Raw genomic sequence first — 27759 nt, 5'->3', positions numbered from 1 at the left:
CAGTGACAAAATCTTCGCCTTAATTATGGTTCATGGCTGCAAGATTAGGCTGGAGATGAACCTGGGCAAATGCAGTGGCCAGGCTGCTCTGGCACTTACTGACCATAATGCCTAGAAGGCATACAGTCATTTGGTGTGGGTTCTCCTTGTGTTTCTGCTAGCAGTCTGGCTTGCACATGGCACATTATGGGCAACTTACTCTGCCACCATGCATTTCTCCCTCTCCAACATCATCTTAGCCGCAATCTGGAATTGCTGTTCCTCCTCCAGCATCTCCCTTTGAAGCTCGAAGAGCAGGTCAGACCTTCTGCCCAAGTCCCTCAAAAGGTCCTCCTGTGTTCTCTACCTTCTGCTTCTAGACTCTGGTGCTGACAGTCATTGGCCTTCTGGGTGGGTGGCTGGACTGCCCTTATGCAGATGGGCTGTAAAGCAAAGAAACAGTACATAGCTTTACTGTGTAGGGTAAAAAAGGAAGAGAATCTCCCCTTTATCTTTCTTTGTCACATCAAGATATTAATTGAGGGGAGTGAAGTGAAACTCTTCACTTTGCAGCTGCTAAATTCCAGAGTTCTTGAAATGGCAGTTTGTTCCTCCACATTCCCTGCTGTGCTGGATGGACATTACTGGATGCCAGGTTCTAGGGGTGGAGGGGTAGGGAAGGAGATCATGGTTTCCTATGCCCAGCAAGAAACGCTGAGGCAGCATTACCTAAAATCTACCCTCTGGATGTCGGGGATGGTGAAGGTAATGAGGGTTCCCACACCCCAAAGGGACACTACAGATGGCATCTCTTAAAGGCCGCCCTCCACCACATAACATACCCTTGTATAGATTGGTTCTACAAAGGTAATAACAGGTCCCTTATGTCATATCTGCCCCTCCTCCCCCCAACCATAACAACTGTCAATCAAGACCTTACCTGGCTGAAGTAATGCTGTTTCAGCTTCTGTTTTCTGCATCTTCTCCCCAGAGTCTTGGTCAAGGATGGAGTGACTGTGGCCTCTAGCATTGGTTCTGCCTCACCCGAGAACTCCGTGTCCAGAAACAGGCCCAGCTCTGGGTCCTCCTCAGGATCCTCCATGATCAATCACTCATGAACTTCTCAAGAGGCCTTTGAGCTGCCTAGGTACAGAGCTGCATGCTGGCGATCACCCAGTCAAACTGTAGTCAAGTGAGCTTGCCAGGGTTTCACTTAGTCATTTCCCAGCAGTACAGTGTCTTCAGCGATTTAATAGCTGAGCTAGAACAAATGCTACAGGTGCAAAGGGCCACATGGAAGACAGGGTCCAAGTATCAAACTGAGTATTAATACACGGCAAATAATGTCCAATCAAGATACGAGGGGGGACAGACAACAATTAACCTGGGTGGAAGTTTCAGGAAGGCATGGGGGGGAACCTCATGATACTTGAATGGACTGGACTGTAAGCAGAGTCCTGATTGCATTACTGTGCAAACTTCACCTGCACTCAAGCTTCAACCCATCCGCCCCAACAAGCCACCGGCATCTACCTCAAGCTTAATGCACCACTTACTTTAGCTAGAGATGTTTGTGTGCAGACCTGAGGCAGGTAAGGGACAACATTCAAGTTATTCTTCAAGATAACAATGCAGTGAAGACAAGCCCCTTGTTTTGTTTTTAAATTAGAACTTCAGCAATATTAACATAAGTCAACTAGATATCTACATACAATTGAAATGTAATGTGTACTGATGTCAATAGGACTAATCAGCTGAGTAACTGCTCACCAGCGTAAAGCTATCTATACACTGTGAGCTTCTTCAGGGTACAGTCCAGGGCAATTCTATTCAGTATCTGGGTTCTACAGAATAGTACATATCTGCCTAGACTGGATTTCAGTTACTCCCTTTAAACTCTGTTGGCCAGAAAAAAAAAAAAAATCCAACTTATTTCTAAGCGCCACCACTTCCAAACACACACATAGCACAACACAAGAAGCCTGGTTAGTAGGAGCTGTTCAACATGCACTTTGGCTTAACGTCACTCTCACTTTAGTTTTGCAGTTCATCTTCAATTTAGTCCTTCACTTTAGATATATTTTCATTTTAGGAAGACTGATTTTAACAGACCGAATGTCCTCCATGGCAGGGCATCTGTATGAAACAGCTGTTCACACAACTCTGGGATCAATATGGCTTGCAAACTTTTTTTTGGACAAGCAATTTTAGGCAGGATGCCAGAGCAATTTATAGCAATTAGACAAAGGAGATGAAGGATTCTCTTCGGAAGGACTGCCGTTGCAGAGCAGCAAGTCCGTAGATAACAGGATGCTGGGAGCAGTGTTTGGCTGAAAAGAAAGGTACTCTTGTTCTACCACAGGAAGACCCTTTCTTTCCTTGGATTTTTTTAATAGTGAATCTTTTGCTGCTTTGCAATTAGTTTAGTTACCCTGCTCTTGATGTAATCTTTTATAATACCTACAGGAAAAAGTGGCTAAGAATGATTTCATCAGATCCTTAGAACCTAAGGCAATCCCAAAAAACTGCCTTCTTGAAGCCTGTTACAGATTTCTTCACTGCAGAACTCCCCGAGACAGAGAAGTTCTATATATAGTGTTTCTGAATTATATTTATTGACAATTCTTGCAAGGCATATTTAACCTGTTTTCCTCAGTATTTTCCCCACACAAACTGTGAAAGTAAGACTGGCACAACTGACCAGAAATTACAGCAAGTGAAAGCTAAAGAAAACCTCTTTGTCTTACTTTTCTAAATAAAACTTAACCTGGTAAACAATAACAGGATTTTTTCTTTTGTTTTGTTTGCTTAAAGGTTTTAACATAATGGCTGATCAACTGTAGAACAGAAACAGAACTAAGCCAGAACATAATTTTAGAAAATCTGGTAGTGACTGAGGGAAAAAGAAGAACGTAGGTTTTATGGAAAGTTTGTTTAATATATTCACTGTGTAGATGATTATTCATACAGATATATTTCATATGGACATGTGGCAATATCCTAGAAAACTCTGAACAATCATTAAATGATTAGGACTCTGGGAGGGCAAGAATTTTGAGATGAGTCAGAAAGGAAAAAAATAATTCAGAGCCAGCAAATACTGTTTCTTTCCTCCACGCTACATTCTCACCAATCCTCTTGGTCTTGGACATGAGCCAGGGAACACAGGCATGAAGGAAAAAGCTTGATACACCTAAAAAGGCATATACACAAACATCTTGCCATCACTTTTACATTCTACTAAAATGTGTGCTGCATGGTAATTATACAGTCATCCCCTGGGATGCATATCTGGTAAAACCACTTCTGGCAAAATTCAAAGCTGGATGCATTCCAGAGGACATGGGTAATAGCAAACTGAAAGATATCACAACGAATTATTAGCCAGTTTTTCTGTAACTACTTAAAAACCTCTTGTAGCAGAATATAAAGTAACATGTATCCCTTTGGTTAATTCTACAAAGTGTTTTACTACCATATTATATAATCTTGTTTAAATAAACTACATAGAACACAGGTCTCAGTTCTGTACTGCAGGTTCCAGCTAACGTTTACTATGCTTCCAGCTCATTAATATTGTCGTTTGACCACATTAGGAATTTCCTTTTGTTATCTGCTCATTTCTATTTTAAATTATTTATAAAGACACAGTATGTTTCACAACCAGGTTGGTGTGAACACATAAGATTTGGTGTTTGTGAATAATGGTGTTTGTGAATAATGGAGAACTGCAATTGACAAGGCATGGATGCATTCACGTTTTCTCTAAAAATGGTAAACATATACATTAGACTCTATGATGATGAATGTCTTGATCTATTTATATCTTAAATAATCAGCAATTTGAGGAACAAGTGAGAGATGGACATTGTACTACAGTAAAAGATAAGATAGAAAAACAGGATGTTCTCTCATAAGTAAAGAAGATCGAAAATAAATCAAGGATTAAAAACTGAGGGAAATCAGGTTACTGTAATTTTCTGCTACCAGTGACTTTTCTGATTGCTCGCACTTGAGATCTTTTAAGACAACAGGCAAATTTTTGCCTCACAATATTATTTAAGCCAGTAGGACTGCACATGATATGACTAAAAAATTCAGCACAGTATTTCTCTTGGTAGCGGTTACATTTCCAAGCGTGAAAAGCTCTTCTCTACACTACTGTTGCCACACATGAATCTACTAGTTTGTCAATCTCTTCAGCCTCACAATACAGTTATTCTAGTTAAAAGATTTGCACGTAAACTGGCTGCTCTTAGGAACAACCTAGATCAGCATTCCCCCAAATTTTTGAAAGCTAAGCCCCCTTCCCTTCAAAATAAAGGGAATCAGACACACCCATGCATGTTTGATGAGCAGTGAAATAGTTAACAGTGTTAACATTTAAATTATTTACTGAGGTAGCATCCATTGAAATGAACGGGGCACTTCATACTTCAGAGCCATTGTTTCAGGCTTCCTTCAGACTCAGGCAGACATTGCTTCAGATACATAGTACGTGTAACACACAGGTCAAGTTTTTCTTTACAACCATAACAACTAGAGACTTGTTTTTTTAAAAAAAACGAGTAGGAGACTTGAAATCTGAGGCTCTAGAGAACTGAGAGGTCTGTCAGTGCCATTTTGGCTAGTTATTTGTGCCTTCCCCAGGGGAGATATACCCACACTTCGGGAGATACTGTTTTTGACTGTTAGTAAGGAGGATGAAAAAAATAAATAAATCAGTGAGACAGACTCTCTTCTGAAGCCAAGTTCCAAAAGGGGAGCAACAAACACGACAGTTCTGGGTCCCAGATTCTGAGGGCTGGTCTATACTGTCCCAACACCAGTGTAAATTACTGCAGGCCAGGGCTGCTCTATAATCCCTAAAGGAATAAATGCTAGTGGAGAAGCACTATAGAGCCACACTTGATCCGCCAGTACCTCTGCAGGCAGGGGCAGCAAGTTGTATGGGCCCGTGGTGCCCGGGCTCCAGCAAATTCAGAGCCTGGGGGGCCCAGCTCCACCAGTGTTTGGGGCCCGGTCTCTCCCCTGGCACCGCCTGCCGACCCCGCATGACTCCCCCAGAGCGTTCCCTGGCCCCGCCTGCTTCCCCTGTGCACCCCCTCCCCAAAGCAGCCCTGCCTGCCCTGGGCAGTGGGTGGCTGCCCCCTGCAGTTCCATGCTGTGCTCCCTCACCAGCCGTGGCCGGCACTGCGGGCAAGATGAGGCAGCTGCTGTGCCTGCAGAGGGAGGAGGCACATGGCAGCACCCTCCCAGGCAGGCGACTGAGTCAACTCCAAGGAGGAGGGGGGCTTATCCTGGCGGGACCTCCTGAGCAACAGCCTGGGGGGAGCTTGGGTGAGTGTCAGGGAGGGGTGCCCCCCCCCCAAAGCTTGCTGTTGCCAACAGAGAGAGAGCTGGGCTGTGGGGAGTCCTCCTCTCTGGCCCCCACCCCAGCCCTGGGACAGCCTGCCTGCTGCACCCCAAACTCATTCCCCCAGCCCAACCCCATGCCCCGCAACCCCCCATCCCAGCCCAGAGCCCACACCTCTCCTGTACCCAAACTCCCTCCCACAGCCCACACCCCCTCCTGCACCCCAACCCCCTGCCACAGCCCAGAGCCTGCAACCAGCACCCAAACTCCGTCTCAGAACCTGAACCCCTCCCACACCCAAACTTCCTCCCAGAGCCTGCACTCCAAACCCCCTCCTGCATCCGAACTCCCTCCCAGAGTCTTAGGCGGGGTGGGGGAGGACTTGGACCCATTCTGGGCACCACCAAAAATTATACAAACCTGCCGCCCCTGATGCCAGGGTTGGGAGGGGCCTGCTCCGATGACTTTACAGCAGCCGAGAGATCAACCCACTCCATCCTCCTTGGCCAGGGGTATTATCAATCAGCCAGCTATAGCCAGATTTGAGCCCCTTTGTACAGCCCGAGGCGCACACAATGGCCAGATAAGAATAGAAAATTTGGCCTAATGTCTATCTGGTTTACACATTAAACAAGAGTAAAGTGTTTTGACTTGCATCCTCATTTTTACCAACCTTTGGGGGCCCAAACTTGCTACAGGAGCTAGATGTTAATCAATTCCATTTACATAATTTTTTTAAGAAGGTGGTACAAGAACCAATGAAGTTGGGAACCACTAAACTAGGCAACAGCTTTCTCTCTTTACAATAATATTCCCTTTCGGTCCTCCACTGCTATGTAGTATTGCTATGTGTTGTTTAGAATCTTCCAATCTCCATCCCAGACATAGCTACATGTCAATAACGGGTTAAATGAACCCTTTATATAAAGTCTGGTGAGCCCTTTGGGATCTTTAGAAGGAAGAGCTATACAGTGTGGGAACACCACCACACAACGACAAGTAGAGCCAACATATTGACAGCCACCTGCCAATTCTACACATGCATCGAGTGGCAGAAAGCACATATCATAACATAACCTTTTTGAGTGTGAATTTATTTTGCTATCTCATTAACCCTCTCAAAACAGAACCATAAAAGGGTCTTTCAGAGGCATCAGTCCAAAGTCAGAATGGCTACTACTTTCCCCAACAAATATAATAGGAAACCAAAAGAAAAAAAATTGTTCCAGGGATCCCAATGAGAAGTTTTATCAATGTTCTGACTCATGTTTTCTGTATATTTCAGAATTATGTCTCTGCAAAAGGTGGTTTCAAAAGCCAACGTCTTCCCATCCCAAGTCCAGTGAGGGGTGAGTGGAGGTAAAGCAGAGATTTGATGGTGGTTAGATTGAGTTATATTAGGGTAGAGGAGGCAACTAGTTTGGAGGGTACTAGCTAGGAAGCCTATACAAGTGTCTGATTTTATTTTTTAAATGTATTTTACAGCACGTACTTCAACAGATAAAGTTCTTAAAAGCAGGTAACTAAATAAATAGTTTAAGGATAACCCTTCCCATTTTAAATGCAAATGTTATTGACAATATTGCAGCTCAAACAACAGCAGCATTACAGAAGTCAATACTATCCCCTCCACTCCAAATACCCCCTATAAAGGTCTAGAGAAAGGCAATGCAAATGACAACAGACCTGAAAATACTTCAGTACAAGGAGATGAAGATGGTGGTTTAGGACTACTAAGTTTAAGAATGAGGAAAGAGGTGATGTAGTAAGTGAATAATAGTATAGAGAAGATTAATCAAGTGCTCCATTTACCCTCTCTCAAAACAGAAAAAGCAATGGACACCCACTGAAATGAAAATGCAAATATGAAGCAGATACAAGGAATTTCTTCCCCATATGCCTGAAGACATTCCTACACTAAGCACATAGTCTGTGGATTTCAATATGAGACTCCATGTCACAAGGTATTCTTAAGGCAAATAGAATTTTCTACCAAAAGATCTTGTTTTGTTTTACAAAGATTGTTATTATTACCCTAATTTTACAGATGGGGGAAAGTGTATGCACAGACAATGTATGTAATATATATTCATAGCATACATTAATGCTGCCCACACTACATACACAGGTACACACACACAAGGACATGCATGTGCACACATGCAGGGTGAAGCATCTGTTGTATATACCAGATATAGTTCTTCCCAAAAACAAAATATAGATCCCTTTAAAATGGTTTGCTTTTAGGGCAGGTGTCTCAAAAATGAACCATCTTGCTGCCCATATAAAGCATTACATTTAATCTAAACTGTTACCGAATCCTGTCATTTTCTTCTCAATGGAATGGATGTCTATAGAGTTTAAAAAAGATTTAACATGAATACAGTGGTGGCTCAAAGCCATTGGTAATACGATGGGTGTAGCTAGCCATTTGAACGGCACTTTGGAACTTGTTACACACATTAGTCCACATGCCAGCCTCCTTCTCTGGTTTCCGATCATCTCTGTAAACAGAGATGACTTTACACACGACATGAACATCAACACTGCAGTGCTAAAGAGAGTTGGTTAAGGTGGTTGATAGAGTTGAGTAGAGACCGATGACAGTGTTAGGAGGCCTGATGAAGAACCAGTGAGACCAGCCATCAACATACACGATCCCCAAAAGTAAATAGAGAGAGAGAGGGAGAGAGAGAGAAAAAACGCGCGCATGGTGTGGGCTAATACACCTGCATTAACCCGTGACAGGCACATGACACTAGTGCTGATACCAGCCACTAAACTGAAGTATTTTAGGTTCCCATTTTAGATCTTACTAATGAAGTCTCGCTGCCAGGTCCAGTACCGGTCTCACCCCCCGTGATGTCTAACTTGCCAAGCGGCCGAGGCTGCTCCGCATCCCACTCCTGGAAGCTGCCCAAGCCCCGCGGCCAGCTGGAGCGCGCCCCGCTGAAGGAGCCAGGGCAGCGGGCTGGCGCCGCCCCGCTCAGCCTGACACGCGCGGGTAGCTGTGCCCACGCCAGGCCGGCCGGGGATTGCCCGCACCTCTGTGCCGCGCTCAGACGGCAAAGGCAAGAGGGGCCGCGACGGCAGCGCCCCTGCGCAGCGAGCCGGGCCGGACCCACCAAAGCTTCGGGGGGCTTGGCACGTCCCTCCCGCTAGCCTCGGTTGAGGTGCCCCGTAAGTGTGCCCGGCCTTCCCCCGGCGCCCGCCCCGCACATCGCCCCAGGCCAGCCCCCGGCCTCGCCCCACAGGCCAGCCGCGACCCCGCGCCGGGGGGCGGCACGCTGCCGGCCTACCTGAGCGTAGAAGGGTTTCCTGAGCCAGGCCCCCGGGAAGACCCTCCTCGCCATGGCAATGGCACATCCCCGCAGCGGGCTGCGCTCAGAGGCGGAGCGGAGGCAGCGCTTCCCCGCCCGGCCCCCTCCGCTCGCACCGCGGCGCCGGGAGAACGGGCTGGGGCGGGGGCCGCTGCGGCCCGCAGGGCAGGAGACGCAGGTCGTGGCTCCGACCCCGCTGCCCCTCAGCGCTGACGGCTGCAACAGCAGCAACCGGCAGGGCAGCGCGCAGCCTTAAAGGGCGGCCGGCCAGTGTCTCTGCCGACACAGACCGCCCGCGCCGCCTCCTCAGCTTAAAGGGGAAGTTGGCCGCCCCAGCGCCGAGGGAGGATAACTCCCCCCTCCCCACGCAACAGCCTAGTGCTGAGCACCCTTCCAGTGCGTGGGGCAGCGGCACACACCCCCCTCCGCAGTCACGGGACCCCCCTGCAGTCACGAGCCCAGATCCACGTCCCCCCCCAAGACCCTGGTGCAATGCTGTGAAGCGAGGCTGCCCCTCTCAATAGTTCTAGGCCTTTGGGGGAGAGTAGCACCCAGATCTGGATTTAGGATGCTGGGCAGTGGGCACCCTCCCAGGTGTTTAATTTTCCTCTAATCTCTCCTTTCCCTTCCCTCCACACACATGCAGCAGGTCTAGTCCCATCTAGAGCTGGTCAAATAAGGAAGGAAGTTATTACTAATGTGTCTGATTGTACTACTGTGAAATTATTTTGTAAATATCTTTGACCAGAGGCATTTGAATAATGAAAATCTTTATGGAATAGTTGATGGGGAAGAACTCAAATACATTATTCATGCTGATTATTCTACCAACTCTATTCGTAGCTGCCTCTCCATGGAATTTCTAATATATCTGTCCCAGTAGTACCTACGCAGTTGTGTTCAAATTTTCTGCTGCACTGCAAACTGGGCCTTGGCCTCCCCATCCATAAGTTCTGAGTATTTTACAGGCCAGCTCTGGCAACAGTTCTGTAGTGGGTCACCTCCCATATTCAGTATAACTACAGCGCCCTCATGTAGGGTTACTAACTTGGTAATATTTAAAAACCAGACACTCCAGCAGAAGTGCTAGAACCTCCCCTGCCCTGCTTCTTCCCCCACACCTCCCTGCCCCGCTCCCACCCACTCTTCTTCCTCTCTGCCCCAAGTTCCTTGCTGCTTTTCCCCTCCCACCCGGGTCAGGAGGGACCTATCTGCGGAGCGGGGGCTGGGAGCTGCAGCCGCCCGATGAAGATAGGAGGCGGCTCTGGCTGAGTAGGGGCTGGAGCAGGTGATGACCCGGCACCTCCCCTGCTCGCAGTAACCGGACTTAGGGTGTCTGGTATGGTCAATAGATCTGACTGGACACTGTCAGGTCCCCTTTTCAACCAGACTTTCCGGTCAAAAACCGGACATCTGGCCACCCTACCCTCATGGCCAAGATGGAGTCCGCTCTACAGGGCAATTCTGGCCAAGAAAAGGCACATGCAGGAACACAGTAGAGAATCTCTCTTCTACCCCAGGAGCACCTGTTCCTAACCCCACTGACTAAATACATACACACACTGGATTAGTACAGTGAATACAAACAAAGGAAATATTTGTTGACAGAGGGATGAATGGAGGAAAACAGAGGGAAGAGAGAGGGGGAGCAGTAAAGCAGGGTTACATCCAACACAAGGACCCACAGGCCCAGTGTTACCCTATAAAAGGATAGACACTGAGCAATGCATCTAGATTCAGAGCTCAGGAATCCTTGGCAGAGTTCCAGTTCAGCAGTGACTCTTGGGTGCTCCTGATGGTCTTTGGCACCCATAAATTTTACCCAACAAACCCTTCCAGTGCCCTCTTCTGCCATTCTCTGCAAACCTACACAGTGCAACAACCTCACTTAACTAGCTACAACCTCCCTCCTTAGTTCCCAATGCAAAGTCACAAGCCCCAGTACTCACAGACCCGTATAGTTCTGGGCGATGGCGATACTGGGTCTGGCTTCAGTTTGACCTTCTCAGATGATTCTTTCCCAGGACAGCACTCCTCCTGCCTCCCATCCTGGGATGTTCCTGGCTGGCACTCTGTCCTTCCTGACATTTTGGCTGGCTCTCGGCTGCTTTGTTATGTAAGGGCCACACTCACACCTGTAAAAAGAACAGGAGTACTTGTGGCACCTTAGAGACTAACAAATTCATTTGAGCATCAGCTTTCATGGGCTGCTACTCTGAAACTCACACCTGTTACTCTCCCTCTCTCTCAACCCCCTCCCCACTGGAACAACCAGCACAACACCTCCTCTGTTTTAAGATGAGGTTTTAAAGGGAACATGCTCTCTAAACCTGAAGGGGTTACCACTCTCCCTACTCCCCCCAAAAATAGTCTTTGCTGTCCCCAGCAAGGAGGGGATCCACAGCCTCAAGTTGCCCAACAGGAAACTCAGAGCCCCCATTGGTCAAGAGCATCCCCAATGTCCAACCCACAGGCCCCAGGGGTTTCCCATGAAGCAACTCTCCCCCAACAGTACCCCAGAGATCTGTAGGTCACTAGGTTCCCCCAAATGATCATATGTCAGTAGATGCCTGAGCCTAAATCCCCTTGACAGTCTATGGGATTTGGATTCCTAAGTGCCTAAATCCCTTTTGAAAAATGAGACCTAGGCTCCTACATCAGTTAGGCATTGCTTCGCTGAGCACAACAAAGCCTAAATACCTTTAAAAATCTGCCGCTTTGAGCTCTATGGATGAAAAGCATTTCTACATATACCAAGTATATATTACTTATTACATTCCTTAAGGAAGGCTGTTCTGATTCAGCTGAAGGTACAGAAAAGTACTAGGCTGAGCTTCTAAGTAGTGGTTTTGTGGCAGGACCTTCTTTTAAGGAAAGAAGTGAGTCTGGAAACCACATATGGCTGTGAAGCCACGAAGCTGTAGAGGATTGTGCAGAATTTAAAGTGTCTTGCATTTTAAGGCCCAGGGATGCTGTGAGAACACTTATGGAATAACAGTCACTGATGGACCTTCTCTGAAGTGAAGCCCTGCTAATTCATGAACAAGATCTGGTACCTCTTAAAGTAATCCAGGCTTTAACAGTCAAAATTTTACCAATTAGGATGTTCTCTTCTTCCCTTCCTATAGCAACAGGCCCAGCGCTGGCTCTGCTTTCTGCATCATTTCTACTCTTCTCTTCCCTCCACCTCCTTGTACTAGTCCAGCTACAGTGTGGGGGTGGAACAGAAAGGCTACGCAAGCAAAAACTGCAGAGCAAAAGTTTAAAATCTTGTTGAATAATCTGGAGCAATTGCTTCATCCAGTGCACTGTGCCAGCCCTGAGAACGATAGTTTGGGACTAACAATAAAACTTGGGTCTCCCACATGGTAGTCAGAGACCTAGATGTTCCATTTTTGATTATGTCTGGATCCCACCAGATCCAGCCATGTGTTCCCTAAGTTTTCCACTCAGTACATGAGACTTTAGTCACACCATTGACTATAGGAATAGATGCTTTTTTCCAGCATTGGAGTTTTAGTTATTTTTTTTTCTTTGTTCCCTTATGCAGCGTCAGGTAAGTAATACATGTTTGGCCATTGCAATCTTTTTTGGTTATAGTGTAAATAGAGTTGGCCAAATTCAGTCTCGTGTATATGGGTGCAATTCACATGGAATCTCTAGGCCAATTTAGCAGTAACAGCAGCAGAAGAGGTATAGCTTTTACTGCCTTGGCATTCAGTGAGAGTGCAAAACAAATGGAATGTTCTGAAGGAATGGAAAGGGAGGGGACACAGCAGGAAAAAATCAAACAAGGTGCAACATAAAGCCATTCATCCCTCCCCCATTCCTGTTTGTTGTTTTTCCTGATATACACAGCCTTCTGCTCTGCAATTTGTGCAAGTGATGTGTTTTGTCAGAACAATACAAGCTACACTGCTTTACTGCTTACAGCCAACATGTATCTTTCTCCACCATTTATGTCAACACTGAACTTGATCCATTAAATTCAGTGTCATTTCCAAATAAAAACAAGGTTTTTGGAATAATTAGATAGGGCTCAATCCTCAGGTGCACTAGAACAGTGCCTGGCACACCCTAGGGTCATGGGCACACCAACTTCTCATACTCGTTCCTGATTCTGGAGCCAGCTTGGGGCTGGTTAGGCACCCAGCATAATTTAAAACAGGCTGTTATGCTTGTTGGAACATTCAGAATGCAGTGTGCTTTTGTCATAGGTTGAAAGAGAGTGTGGGACTATCAGCATGGAAGATTTCAGGAAGAATCTAAGCTCTCCACAGTCATCAGTAGAATTTGTATACTCATAAATATAGTAAATAAAGAGCTTGATCTAACTTATGTTTGAAGAAAATCTATGTTACCTGAGCAAATAATACTGTTTCTAATTTGTGTTCCTACATTTTAAAACAAGAGCTATATATCCATTATTTCATTGACGTTAATCATGTAGTGGACTTAGCTATTAAGAAAATACAGTTAGTGGAATCAGTTATGTTTGCAAAGTGATTGGAGCTCTTTACTCAAACACGGCCATCTAATTTAAATTCTGAATTTTCAAAGAAATTTGAGATACACCAGATGTTTTACAATGAAGTAGCCATCAATTAAATTACTGACATCTGTTTTAGTAAATTCAATATAGAAGGCTTCATATATTAGGGCACTCAGGATAGTCTAAAGTTGTTCTGTTCAGAGGAAAAGGTTTGATTGTAGTCATGAAAACGAAGACCACATTAATGGCCAATTGTTGGCAAATCTATACAACAGCCTGCATCTGTGTTCTCATTGTTTCAAAGTCTACAAAGACTACACAGTTCAGATTTAGTTGGCCAATAAAAAAAATGGCTTCCTTTGTGCACATATACACATATCCTTTCGAGCCTACTTCCTTCGTTAATTGGTAATTTTCGTTAGGTTCAGGATTTTCATTCAGAGATGAATTTTAAAATGTCTGATTGGTGTACAATTTCTAGCATTATTGTTTTTCTTGTTCAAGAGTCCTCTAGATCGGGGTTGGCAACCTCTCAGAATTGGTGTGCTGAGTCTTCATTTATTCACTCTAATTTAAGGTTTTGCATGCCAGTAATACATTTTAACGTTTTTAGAAGATATCTTTCTATAAGTCTATAATATATAACTAAACTATTGTTGTATGTAACATAAATAAGGTTTTTAAAATGTTTAAGAAGCTTCATTTAAAATTAAATTAAAATGCAGATCTTATCAATTTAGTGTGATCCTTGCTCTTGCTTTTCCTTGCTGAGTTTTCCAACGTCTGGCACATATTTGGATAGTTTAAGCTGCACACAGGCTTCTGAGTGATCAGTTGTTAACCGGCTCCGAGAGGGACAGAGGACACATTTCATGTGTGAAAATACCTGTTCACACAGGTATGTGGATCCAAATGCTGAAAGCATTGCAAAAGCAATTTTCTTCAAACAGTTAAATTTCACTGGCAGGGACGTCCAGCAGGTCAGAATAGAGGCCCCATGATCTCTCTCGGTAGCTTCAAGTGGACTCCACAGATCTCCAAACTTTGATGCCCACAATTCTGAGCTTTTTAACTGAATGAGCTGCATTTTGAAATCTTCAACACCTATCCACTGAAATACAGACAAATCCAAGTCGCTTTCATTGAACTTTTCAGGTTTAATTAGAAAAGAAAGCATTGGGCCAAATCGCTGAAAATCTTGAAATCTGTCAGAAAATTCTGATTCCAGTTCTTGCATGTACATTCTAATCTCAACATCAAATGCAGTGCATTGTTCCATGTGGCATGATAGTGATGTAAGCAGCAAATCAGGACTTAAAAATATCCCAGCACAGTGGCGCTGGAACAATTTTTAAGGTGGAGGTGCTGAGCTGTGCCCCCTCTTGCCCCTGTCTGCACCCCTCACTACCCCAGGCTGGGGCCAATAGGCCACAGCTGGGGGTGGCTGTAGAGCCCCGGGCCAGCGGCCAGGACCCCAGGCCGGCAGCAGAGGCCCCTGGACTGGTGGCTGGGACCCAGGGCCGGCAGCGGGCTGAGCGGGGCCAGTGGCTGGAACTCCGCTGGCAGGGGGCCAGCGGCCGTTACCCCAGAGTGGCAGTGGAGCCTGGGGCCAGCAGCAGGCTGAGTGGAGCCAGCGGACAGAATCCCAGCTGGCAGGGAGCCGTGGCTGGTACCCCAGGCCAGCAGTGGAGCCCCCCGAACCAGTGGCCAGGACCCGGGCAGTGTGAGTGCCACTGAAAATCAGCTCCCGTGCCACCTTCGGCACACGTGCCACAGGTTGCCTACCCCTGCTCTAGATTATAACCTTTGGGAAAAGGTTTTCGTCAAATATTGAAAATCTTCACACAAGTCCGTTAACCTAATGTTATTTGAGGACTGCCAAATTTCATCATGGGTACTCTGGCTAATTGTCTATGGCTGTTTCCCTATCTGAGTTAGTAATTTAATATATATCTTTATTGCTTGAAGTTAATTTTTGCATTTTTTTTTTTACAGAAATACTTTTTTACTTAGCTTGTGTTTGATATTCATCCACTGAAAAATAATTTATTTTGAGGTTGACTTGATTCTATAGTCTTAATTCTTGTTTCTTATTTGTGTATTTGCTCTTTAAGGTAAATATTCCAGCTGACATTTACATAGGGCTCCACTGCAATTTTCCAAGCTGCCCTATAAGAGCAGCACCTTGTCATGGAGGTCTACTCGCTACTGCTGCGCTTCCTCCTGGTTGCTCTGGGGATTAGCTGATTCCAGGTCTGACACCTCCTTCCGCTGCTTGCCACATGCCCTGCCTTCTCCTTCTGACTCTCAGCAAGACAAGATGCTCTTTGTTTGTGGCTTAGCCTCCAGCCAAGTCACAGGTGTTCTCCCCTTCCAGGGTATCAAAGCCCCTTCTTCCAAACAGGCTCAGGCAGTCTTCCTCTTCACTACCCAGCCAGTGCCACTTCCCCAGTGGCTGATAGGGGAACTTGGACCCGCCCATTACTCCAGCTTCAGGAACCCTCTAATCAGCAGTTGTAGTCTGTTCCATTTTGTACCTTACTGCCTTTCCCTTAAGCCTTTCCTAATCTTCTGGCCCTCCAGTTTGCCAACCCAGAAATTCCCTCCTCCCAGGGGGCTATTGTGGGCTACTTTGACTCTATAGTCCCCCAACCACACCTCCCTTCTCCCAGAGAGTGACTGCAGATTACTTAGTTCACATCATAGTTAACTTCAGTGAGGACTACTTCCTTTTCTTTATAAGCTCAGCTTATTTCTCTTCAGCTAGGCATGCTCCTTCCTTATTCAGTCAGTGGATTACTTAAACCAGCTGATCCCCCTCAACTGTGGCCTGTATGTTAATTGCCCTGCTTAGCCTACATTAACCCCTTCAGGGCAAGTGTGGGATCAACACCCCATCACATACCTCTATTCCCTCTTGCTTTAGAGAGAAAATCTGCTATAGATCCTCACCAGTAGCAGTCTACCACAACCACCCTACCATGCCTCCTTAGCTGTGCAGAACAACATACTGGAGGGCAGAGGGCAAAGGGAGCACAGGCTCTACCATCTTCTCACCCCCTCACCTACTTAGGGGGAGTACCTGTTTACTTGTACATGCCCAGTTTCAAGTGCGGGTGGCCACTCAGAGGTGTTGGGGGAGGTCTTATGCCCCTAAATGGCTGTGCAGTCTGGGGTACAATGTAACCCTGAGATTTTCTCCCTCTTACAGACCCAATCCTCTTTAAAAAAAAATAAAGATGGCTCTGGTCAAACTCTGTAAAGCAGGCTGACTTAATTGATCTAAAAGAAAACTCTGCTATGTCTGGTTCACGGTTACAAAATCTTCGTCAAAGTATTTGTTTGTCTCTGGCAACACACTGAGGAAAGGTTACCAGAGGTAGAACTCCACATGCACCAGATATTAAACAGCCTCCCTGCACCCTCTGGGTAGTGCCTTAATGGTCTTCCCAGGTAATCATAGTGGATAGGCATTTTTCCCTTTCTTGCAGAGTAGTAACTCAACCTAGTACACTTTTGCAGGGCAATTCTCTTTTGCCCACTAAAAAGGCTCAGCTTCTTCATACTGAAAGCAGAATCCTAAGGCAATCCCTTACCTTTTAATCTTTGAAATATTTGTAGATGTATCATTTTCCCCTCTCCTTATATATCCATTGTTAGGCAAGAATGTTATACACATGTATAGAAAACATAAAAAACTATGTTAAAAGGACATTATTTAGGTTGTAAAGTCCTGCATTCAAAAGCTAGGAAGTGCCAGCTATATGGTTACCCAGGCAACCTTAATTCTGACCAATGTGCATCCATTCTGTGCACTAGCTGAGGCAGGGATCCTGGTGGGAGAAAAGTATGTGAAAGTCAGCTGGGCTTTGCCCTCTCCACCCAGCATTTGCTGTTATTGTAGTGCCCAGACTGAACTTAAATTTCATGTGTAGAGACCCCAAATCCAAAGAGGGAGAAAGAGAGAGACTATTACTGCATGACTATTACTTCATGTATACCCCAAAACTCTATTAGCCTATTGTGCTCCCACATCACTTTACAAAGTTATATATAAGTCTCAGCATAACTGTTGCTTTCTAAGGCTTGGTCTACACTACAAAGGTAGGTTGATGTAAGATGCCTTTCATTAACTTGATTGTGCATGCGTCTACATTTAAATGTGTCTCCCACCGACATAAGTACCGCATAACAGCGATGCAGTAACGCCACCTCTCTAAATGGCATTGAGCCATGGATGACATACTGAGGTCAACGCAATGCAAATGTAGACACTGAATGACCTATATTGATCCTAACAGTCTTCCAGCAACTGTCCCACAATGCCCAACACTGACCAGACCACTCTGGTCTCAATTGTGAAATCCACTGCCTAGAGGTCACTGAGACTGGAAGCCTTTTCCTGATTGCCCAGCATGGCAAGCACACCTAGCAGCTCTCCCCTGTTGTGTGCAACTACCAACCTGATCAGGCCAGCTACATGCTCCAGATGCACTCCTGCCTGGAGTAGACAGGGGTATTGAATCTCCTGGGAATGTGGGGAGAAGAGGCTGTGCAGGCACAGCTACGAAGCAGTCATAGAAACGTCGACATCTACAAGCAGATTGCCTGGGGGATGCAAGTGAAGGGGCATGACTGGGATCAGCACCCATGCTGTGTGAAAGTGAAGGAATTAAGGCAGGCATGCCAGAAGATCAAGGAGGCCAGCCATTAATCCGGTGCTGAGCCACAGACCTGCTGCTTTTACCACTAGTACCCTGCAGACCACCGTGGATACCTCCAAGAAGCCCATGCCACAGAACCCTGCCATGAACAGCAAGGAGGAGAAGGATGATGGGGGACATGCAACCAAGGAGGTCTAGCTATGCCGCAAGCCAGAACCTGTTTGAGGCTTGACCACAGTCCAGATGGTCCCAGCAGTCAAGCATGGGCTAGCCGGATGCAGGGAAGGAACCTTGGGTAAGTGTGTGAATGCATTTCCCTTTAGTATTTAATGTACTGAAGGTGCCAGACTCCAGTGTAGTAGGACACAGCTTTTGACTTTTCACTAATTTATCAATACTAGAAGAGATCACAGTACAACAAAGAGAGGTTGTTACCTGCTTTTCATTCCCTTAGAGTTAGGCTGGAGCCTGGAATGTGGAGCAATTTGTTTATGTGTCCAGGGATGTCCTTTGAATCCTGCTGAGAGATCTCAATGAAACTTTCATGGAGATACTCCGCAATCCTCTTCCGAAAGTTTCTAAGGATGAAACAGCCTTATTTCTTCCTCTGCAGGTTCTACTGTAGTAAACAGGCTAGCAGCATACAGGCCTGAATGACTTCAGGACTCCAGCAACGGCTGTGCTCTCAGTGCCTTTGTTACCCTGAGGAATGAGGTATCATCTAAAATCACCACTGCCTGTGGGAAATAGTGTTCGTATTCAGTGCCAGTGCCCTATACTCATATTTTTTCATGCAACTGAGCAATTCCCTTCTCATTTCTCCACCCCCTCACCTCTGGCAAGCCATATTCCCCATGGCTGGGACTGGAGAGCAGTGCTGTGCACAAGCGCTCCAAAACTGAAGTGTCAATTAGCATATCTTGTTTAAAACTTTAGGGGAGAGTTGCCTGATCTATTGATTGTATATTAACTATATTGATGAATTCCCAGTTAGCGCTCTGAGATTTGACAGGTTCTTGTCCCAAAATCAGGCCCATTATTATTAAAATTACTGTTCAGTTGGGAACCTCAATGTGCACGGTTGCAACACTCCCACCTAGGAAAAACCCTCTGTATTCTTAATACTTTTATTAACAGTTAGCAAAGTTGCAAACATTCTAACACAGCAGGGTAGATAGAGATAATATAGAATGTGCATCTGAGCATCCATATACTCACACCATTCCTTGCAAAACAACCTGAAGTGTTAGTCATTATCTTCCTTATCATCAGACCCACAATTAGCATCAACCAGTGGTCATCATGCTGGCATCTCCCAAGAGTTACATCTCCCAGGGCACACAGACCAGGCTATAACTTTTATAATGTGTTACGCTGACACCACTCTGCCTAATGCATATTCAGGAGAGGTTTCTCCCCTTTTCCTTATTTGTATTTCCTCACCCTACTAATGTTGGGGTGCCATTCTCCCATAGATTACTAATCCTTTTACCTCAAGCTTATTAGCATAAACATCAATTAGTTACCATAGCATCTTTGTGGTTGGACATCTGCTGATTTTCCTAACTTTATCTCAAACTGGTATAAACTAGCATTTTGTGGTTACCTGTCAGCAGTTTAGCAGCTGTCTATATTGTGATATTTTATGATCTAGGGTTCCTCTTTGATAGCTGCTTATGCTAAGGCTTTTTGGGCCTTATGCCTTGATTAGTTTAGCTCAACTATTATCTTATAGGCCTTGAGATTGTAGGCTCATTGCATTACTACTTTAACTTATACTTATGCCTTATGTATAGGCTACAAGTCCTACAACCCCCTTGATAGGGTGATTATTAATAAACCCTATCACATAAATTTAGGGCCTTACTAGATTTGCATGAGAAGGCTAAGAAATTTGTTAGGCTATGATTAACTGCCTGGGATAACTAGTTGCATAAGCGTGTTCTGGTACCTGCTATACCTTTGCAGTAACTGCAGGCCAAATGAAAACATAATTATTCCGTTCTTTGTATTGTTACCTGAGCTTGAGTGATTACCTGAGGTTGAATGGTTCTGTTGGTGCATATATAATTTGGGGTTGATTTCCCACAGGAGATATGTGGGGTAGAACTTGATACCTTTTGCTTAATCTAATTTTTTTGATTTTCTGACGCATACACCACAATACAATGAAGATAACAGGAACAGGGGACATTGCCATATGATCAATCTATATATATGCCTTTTTGGTGAGTTTGAGATCTCGCACTTCAATTGACCATAAAAATATCTTTGATGATGGTAAATGATGGGTGCAGTCAATCAACATGCTTCTTAATACAACCAAATGTAAGGTAAATCATATAAGAACAAAGAACACAGGCCATACTTACAAAAGGGGGGGACTGCATCCTGGAAAGCAGTGCCTCCAAAAAGGACTTTGATAACCAGATGGACATCAGTTCCCAGGGTGATGCCGTAGAAAAAAGGCCTAACATGATCCCTTGATGTACAGACAGGGGAATATCAAGCAGGAGTGGAAAATGGGCTTGTTGGGTTTAGTGTGTGGGTGCTTGGTGGTGTTAGTGGCCTTTGATATACAGGAGATCAGACTACATGATCTGGTGATCCTTCTGGCCTTAAACTCTGGGACTCTAATTATTTTTGTATATGGCATTCATGAGACCACTAATGCAATATTGTGTCCAAGGATAATGTCCACATTTTTAAAAACATGTTCCCAAATTGGAGAAGGATCAAAAAAGAGCTATAAGAAATTTTCGCAGTCTGGAAAACACACTTACAGTGAGAGACTAATCTATTTAAAAAGAGATTTATCTATTTAGTTTAGCGAAAGGAAGGATAAGAGTGAACTTGTTCACAACCTGCAAAGAGAGAAGATATCAGATATTAAAGGGCTCCTTAATCTAACACACATAGGCATAACAAGGTCCAACAGTGGAAGCTGAAGTCAGCAAAGTTCAAACTAGAGATAAGATGTAAACTTTAACATTGAAGATCATTAAGCATTGGGATAGATTACTAAGGGATGAGGTAAATTCTTCAATATGTGGATTTGTTAAATTAAGACTAAATCTTTGTAAAATATAAATCTTTATAAAATATACACCCTAGTTCAACCACAATTTCTTGTGCTAGATGCAGAAATCACTAGGTAAAATTCTATGCCCTATTTTATGCAATAGGTAAGATTAGATTATCATAATGGACCCTTCTGGCCTTAAAATCTATGGACCAACTCCTCAACTGGTATTAATCTGCACGGCTTCATTGATTTCAGTGGAGCCACACCAATTTACACCAGCTGAGAGTCTGGTCCTATGAATCCATGAACAAGAGTAAAAGTATGTCCCAGGGCCTTGCAAAATACACCCTTTATAACACTTGCACTAATGACTGAAAATAAAATAATCTTACTCCACTTTTGTCTTCATCTATTAGTCTTCCATCATGCACAGACCTTTATGTTAAGAATATAAGAGTTTTGCAATGAGTTATCTAAGGTTTCTTATCAGCATCCTGCATAAGCAATAAAGATCAGCGAGCATGCTTAGGAAATAACTCATCCCCTTCATGGAATATCTAACCTCAAGATTTAAAAGCTTTTGTGTGTTAGAGCAATGTAATCATCTGTTGGTTTTTAATATTTTCTTAAAACCTGATAAATCTGAGGTTACTTGTATATCACGTTAACTTTTCTCTGAAAAATCCCACATTCTGCAGGACATGTCAATGTTCTGGTTAAATTCCCAATCAGATACCAATATTTACAATCTGTCTACTTATATTTTCATTGTGGTTTCAACTTGATATGATATTCGTCACTTCTTTCAAAAGTAATAGATAAGTATATTTCTGGCACAGAATAGCTACTGTGTTTCTTCCCCAGAGGTAGCTTGATTTCAATTATAGATTAATTAATTCCTGTACACACTTTCTGTAAAGCACTTTGGGATCTTTTGCATAAAAGATGCCATAAAGTATTAATAGAGTAACTGCAATTTTCTGAATATCTGAATGCAAAGTCACACTCAACACTTCTCTTACAACAACACCATAAAAAATAAACAAGATAGACAGAAAAGGACAGAATGTGCAGGGGAGAGTCTTGTGATGTGTTTTCTTCTATATATTATATATACTTTTGCACAACATGTACCTTTGATGCATCTATACACTAGTAATATTGAGACATTAACTTCTTAGTATTTCAGCTTCTAATTGTTCTTTATTGAACTGAATAACAGCAGGTAATTTGGGGTCAGAAGTACCTTAGAAATTGCTAATCTATACTATGGTATTATAATATAAAATATTACTGTACTTAGAGATTTTAGTTTGATAAGGTTATGTATCCTCACTGTGGTAGAGTCATAGGTTACTGTTTTATAGTGGTTTGGCCAAAGCAGTTATAGTTATGCTGTGAGTAGTAAATTAGATTTAGAGGGTTTTTTATATTTATTTGTGTCTAAGTGGTGTATCCAAATTAGATGATATGATATTTGATGGTTTGTTTTAATAGAGACCAGCTCAGAATCATTCCTGCGATTTAAGAGAAACTAAGTCATTACTAGGCTATGTTTGTTTGTACCCTGCGACTTTGTTTTGCACCTTACATTTTAAATCTAACCTAGTCGTCTGAAAAATAACTATAATGAAATTAGTGTACATGTAAAAAGGACACACAGACAGCCCAGCTAAATGAAAGCTTTTATTCACTTAAATGTAATAAATGAATCTCTGAAAGAAAAGCAATGTAGGCATGAAAATCTGAGTTAATAGATGGGCTGCTAATTTATCTTTTATATAGACAGACAAACTCTACTGTATCTATTGTTATGACCAGAGTTGCTACTGTCTTGAAGGTTACAAGTCATCATTATATAAGCATTCAGGACCAAACTCACCAGACACAGAAAGAATTAAAGTTACCCAATGCAGTACAATGCCCAGACAGTGGTTGAGGGGATTGTATGAGTTCAAGCACTCTCCTTTGTCTGAATGGGCAGTCAAACCTTTTCTAAAGTTCCTTTGTTTTGCAGAGCAGCTCTATTATTATCTATTATTAATGCAGGTCACAAACCTGTCTGTGGCAGAGTACCCCCTTGAGGAGCTACAAGGGGAGCACACATGTGAGTCCGATTATCCCCCACCCTAACAGGTGTTGCAGGGTGTCTTTCTAGCGGGCCTCTGGAGTTTCGTCCCCTCCCAGGATCCCAGGCAGAATCACAGAACTGCTAGCAGTCAGTAAATGGGGTTAAACAAAAGAACGGAAAAAAAAACCAGTAAGCAGCTCTCTCCAGGATATGGGCCTGTCCTACTTCAGAGAGGCCCTTGGAGTATCACCGTCCACTCCAGAGTTTCCTAGGGTTCCAGTGTAAGTATTATACAAACGGCCATACTGGATCAGACCAATGGTCCATCTAGCCCAGTATCCTGTCTTGCAACAGTGGCCAATGCCAGGTGCTGCAGAGGGAATGAACAGAACAGGCAATCATCAAGTGATCCATCCCCTGTCATCCACTCCCAGCTTCTGGCAAACAGAAGGCTAGGGTCACTCAGAGCATGGTGTTGCATCTCTGCCCATCCTGGCTAATAGCCATTGATGGACTTATCCTCCGTGAACTTATCTAGTTCTTTTTTTAACCCTATTATAGTTTGGTCTTCACAACATCCTCTGGCAATGAGTTCCACAAGTTGACTGTGCATTGTGTGAAGTAGTACTTCCTTTTCTTTGTTTTAAACCTGCTGCCTATTAATTTCATTGGGTGACCCCTAGTTCTTGTGTTACATGAAGGAGGAAAAATAACGTTTCCTTTTTTACTTTCTCCACACCAGTCAAGATTTTATAGACTACTATCATATCCCCCTTTGTTGTCTCTTTCCCAAGATGAAAAGTCCCAGGCTTTTTAATCTCACCTTATATGGAAGCTGTTTCATACTCCTAATGATTTTTGTTGCCCTTCTCTGTACTTTTCCAATTCTAATTTATCTTTTTTGAGATGGGGCAACCAGATCTGCTCATGGTATTCAAGAAGTGGGTGTACCATGGATTTATATCGAGGCATTATGTTCTCTTTCCCCTTCAGCTCAGGGGTCCTGCACTCTCCTCCTGGCTGCCAGTGGCTGCAGAGCACCCACTAATTTTTCCCCGTGGGTGCTCCAGCACCGGAGTACCCACGGAGTTGGCGCTTCTGGGTCCATGAGGTAATTCTTCAGTGCAGTCATCCTGTGTCTGGGATGGGAGTTTCCCCTTCTCCACTGTTCTGTAAATTGGTTTCTACCTGTTGTCTTGAGAATCAAGGAGTTTCCTCTGGATATGTTGCTTTTTAGTAGGTATTAATTGACCACTGTCTTCTTTAAGGTTTGTAGCCATTTCTGTGGGCAAAACTCAGCAGTTATTAATGGCTGTTGTTATCATGGGATCTGTCCCAGCCATGTAAGAGTTATGTTACACAAATGTACATATTACTCTTAACATGAGAACTACAGAAATTATCACATGAGCAGTATAGTCATCTCCATTCACCACCAGGGTCGTCCCTACCCATATGCAAAGTACGCAGCTGTGTAGGGCACCAGGAAATTTGGGGCATCACATTTCCTGGTGCCCTGCGCAGCTGTGTGCTGCTCCAGCCCCTGCCCCACCTCCTCCCCGTGGCCCCCACCCCTGCTTCGCCCCAGCCCCGCCCCTGCTCCTCCTCAGCCCCGCAGGACTGCAGCAGGGCCGGGACTTGCACTCAATGGAGGTGGGAACTGCAGCGACACAGCCCCAGCCACGCCGCCGGTGAGTGCTGGGGGGCGGTCCCCCCTGTCCCCCAAGCCAGCCCCACACCCCCACGGAGGCCTGCCCACCCCCACCCCCCACGGAGGGGCTGCATAGGGCCCCAGAATAGCTAGGGACGGCCCTGTTCACCACCGCTTAGGAAAGTCCAAACACTACATATTTGACTGCAATTTTAACAAGTTAATTTTAACAACATTCCACCAGCATTAAGTCTGACACACCCCTGACCGACATAAGTTTCACGGACAAAAGTGCCGGTGTGGACAGCACTATGTCAGAGGGAGACAATCTCTCCCGCTGACATAGAGTGGCTACACGGGAGACCTTACAGTGGCACAACTGCCTTGGTACAGCTGTGCCACTGTAAGGTCTGTAGTGTAGACATAGCCTTAGAAGCATAAAGACAGCAGAAAACTAGGGAATAGTCCTGAAAAGGCACAGGATAATCAACGAGCTTCTTGGGTCAAAGGGCTCACTGGAGAGGCAGGCTTGGACATTGTAAGCAACTGCTGCTATTGTTTCTACTGTGGTCAGGGAAACAGAACTTTGTGTACACTCTTTGTAAATAAACAAGATTGCACCAAAGAATAAACTTGACTCATATAATCCATTTCTCCTTCTAACGGAAACAAACTGTTGAGGTCCCAAATACTGCCTAACTCCTTGGGCCAAAAAAGGACAACATTAGTTTCTTGAGGGATGCCACTTTTCATATTCATCCCTGAGGACACAATCCCCCAGCATTAAACAAACCATGCTCAACATCTTGGAGTTCTAGTTTAAACATTTGAACATATTGTTCATGTACTTCAGTAGGAGCTCCACAGAGCTCCGTTATCAATGATAGTGTTGTTAACTTATAATGTTTACTTTAAAATTGAGGATTGTATTCTAACCTCTTGGAGACAGCGGAGTTACACACTTTTGTGACAGGATGTTTGTCAGTCTGTCATGAGTGTTTAAGCACTGTATAATTGTCTGTCAATAGCAGAATTCTAATCTCTTTATACATCAGATACTTCTGCATTTCTGGCCCACCTTTTCAGCTGTTGTATAGTTAGCACTAGTAGTGCAGGTAAGCCGGTCAGGTCCAGTATGCCATACCCTTAACATGGTTATTGCCGGTACATCGTACCAGAAAGACACATTTTCAAGAATGAACTGGAGAGCACTGCGCGGATACTGATTTCTATCCGCGGATAGAGATTTGTATCCGCTGGACCGCAGGGCTCTCCCAGGAACTGCAGTGGCAAAAGGAACAGAACGTGGGACCGCCACTCGCAGAAGCCAGCACCCGGTGCTGGCAGCTCCTTTGACGCTGCTGTACTGCCCTCAGCCCCGCCCCCAGCCCTGTACTCTGGCGGGGCTATACAGACCCCAGACGGGAGACGCAGCCATGCCAGAGGAGCTGCTGGCATGGGGCACTGGCTCCTGGGACAGCGGCCCCACGTTCTGCTCCTTTTGCCTCTGCGGTTCCCGGGAGGGCCCTGTGATTCAGCAGATACCAATTTCTATCTGTGGATATCAGATTCTGCAGGTATAAATTTGTATCCACGCAGGGCTCTAGTCACGGACATTTGGGGGGGGCGGGGTTTGAGGTCGGGGGGTCAGTACCATACCAGTAAGAGTTAAAATCTACTTGCACCACTGGTTAGCACTCACTGCAGTACAAACATACCCCTTAACTTTTTAAACGGAAGCAAAAAATGTTTTAACATCCCTGCAGGGCAGAGTTACGTAGCAGAGTATTGCTGTTTTATCTGCAATAAAAATCTCTCCTGAACATCAGTGTGGTTGCACGGAGAATTAATATAGCATTCCTTCTCTGCTCCTACCACCTGGAATGCAGCTTTGGGCTTTTTCCTCAACCTTTCAGCAGGCCTGCCACGTCTCACTCATCTGCAGACTCCCTCATTTTTCATTAATTTTAACAAGTACTTTTTATGGCATCTCTCTCTTATGAAGATGGAAACACAAAGGTCTTATGATTGGGACATAATTACAACAAGATTCTGCAGGCACGTCAGCACATTAGTAGTCCCCCCTGAGTTCAGTGGAACTACTCACATGTGTAAGTGTTTGGAGGATCAGGGCTTTGGACTGTAAATTTGCTAGTAGATTGTCAATTTATTCTGAAAAAGACTATCAGATTCTCAACTGTCTAATGGATTGTAAAATCTTTAGGGTACGGACTGTCTCCATTTTGTGTTCAGTACTGCACCAAGCACTTAGTTAGTGCTTTAAAAGTGCATAATCACCAAAGAAAACAATAGTTGGAACCAGGAGACTTGTCTTTTAATCCCAGATTTTACAGTGTTATTTTCTGGTTATGTTATCTTTGACAAGTCACTTAACCTCTGTGTGTCTCATTCTTCCTATCTGTAAATGGGGTAAACACTTTCCAAGTTTGTAAACACTGAGAATCTCAGACAGAAGGTGCAGTTTAAGCATTTTTGTCTTCTTGAAACACAATATTTAAAACCTCACTCATACTTTGAATCTCTTCACATGCATAGCATATAATCTGACAATCCTGATTCTGTTCTAACACAGCATTGCTTCTTTGTATTTGGCTAAAAAGCAATCTAGAAGCAGGATTAAAATCAATTCCCATTTCATCAGACATGTTTAACTTCTATTTTCCATTTTTGGCAGTCTTCCCTCCAGCACCATATATCCCCAACCATAGATTTCCTCGCTCTGTCCTTTGAGCCTAGGGCTCGCTTTTATGTTATTTTTTATTTGAATTTAAATAGCACTCATAAAGTACTGCCTGCCTGCCCTGGGCTCAGTGTGCCCTTGTGATTAGTTAAAAATATCATGCAAAAATCATTATGAAAACGAAAGCAGCAGCACATTCCCCACACTCATAACAGCACCAGCTAGCAAAAATATGTTACAGGCCAAATATAAATTTTCTTACCCCTCACATATCCAAATCAAATGCTAGACACCTCATCCCTCCCTGAGGGTCTGCTCAAGAAGAAGATGATTTTGCAGCTTGTCCGAAAGACCAACAGATTTGTGGAAGGCGAGTGAATTTCAAAGTCAAGGCGCCAGGAGTGCCTTATCTTATATACCAAACATGTCCTAGTTTGAGCACCCCTGGTAACCTCAACTGTGGCAGAGAATGGAAAAGCAGTCTATTAAGCAGGATGATC

General features: G+C 44.4%; 1 protein-coding gene across 4 annotated transcripts in view; it reads right to left on the bottom strand.

The window, feature by feature from the left end:
• The window catches only part of DIPK1A (divergent protein kinase domain 1A), a 39973-nt gene extending 31097 nt beyond the window's left edge, over window positions 1-8876 (bottom strand). For 2 of the 4 annotated variants that reach the window (XM_074961327.1, XM_074961326.1), the window contains exon 1: window positions 8635-8876. Coding sequence is in view for 1 of the 4 variants with exons in the window: in XM_074961326.1 (XP_074817427.1) it covers window positions 8635-8688 (54 nt within the window). In the remaining 3 variants the exon portion in view is untranslated. Of the gene's footprint in view, window positions 1-199; window positions 753-8151; window positions 8258-8634 lie in introns of those variants that run through there. The other 2 variants (XM_074961329.1, XM_074961328.1) reach the window with 2 other exon arrangements.
• Between the last annotated feature and the right edge of the window lie 18883 nt (window positions 8877-27759).

This window comes from Natator depressus, chromosome 8 (genome assembly GCF_965152275.1).
Source record: "Natator depressus isolate rNatDep1 chromosome 8, rNatDep2.hap1, whole genome shotgun sequence".
Lineage (NCBI taxonomy): Eukaryota > Metazoa > Chordata > Testudines > Cheloniidae > Natator > Natator depressus.
Note: the sequence above shows the minus strand (reverse complement) of the source record. Positions and strands in the feature narration are given on the sequence as shown.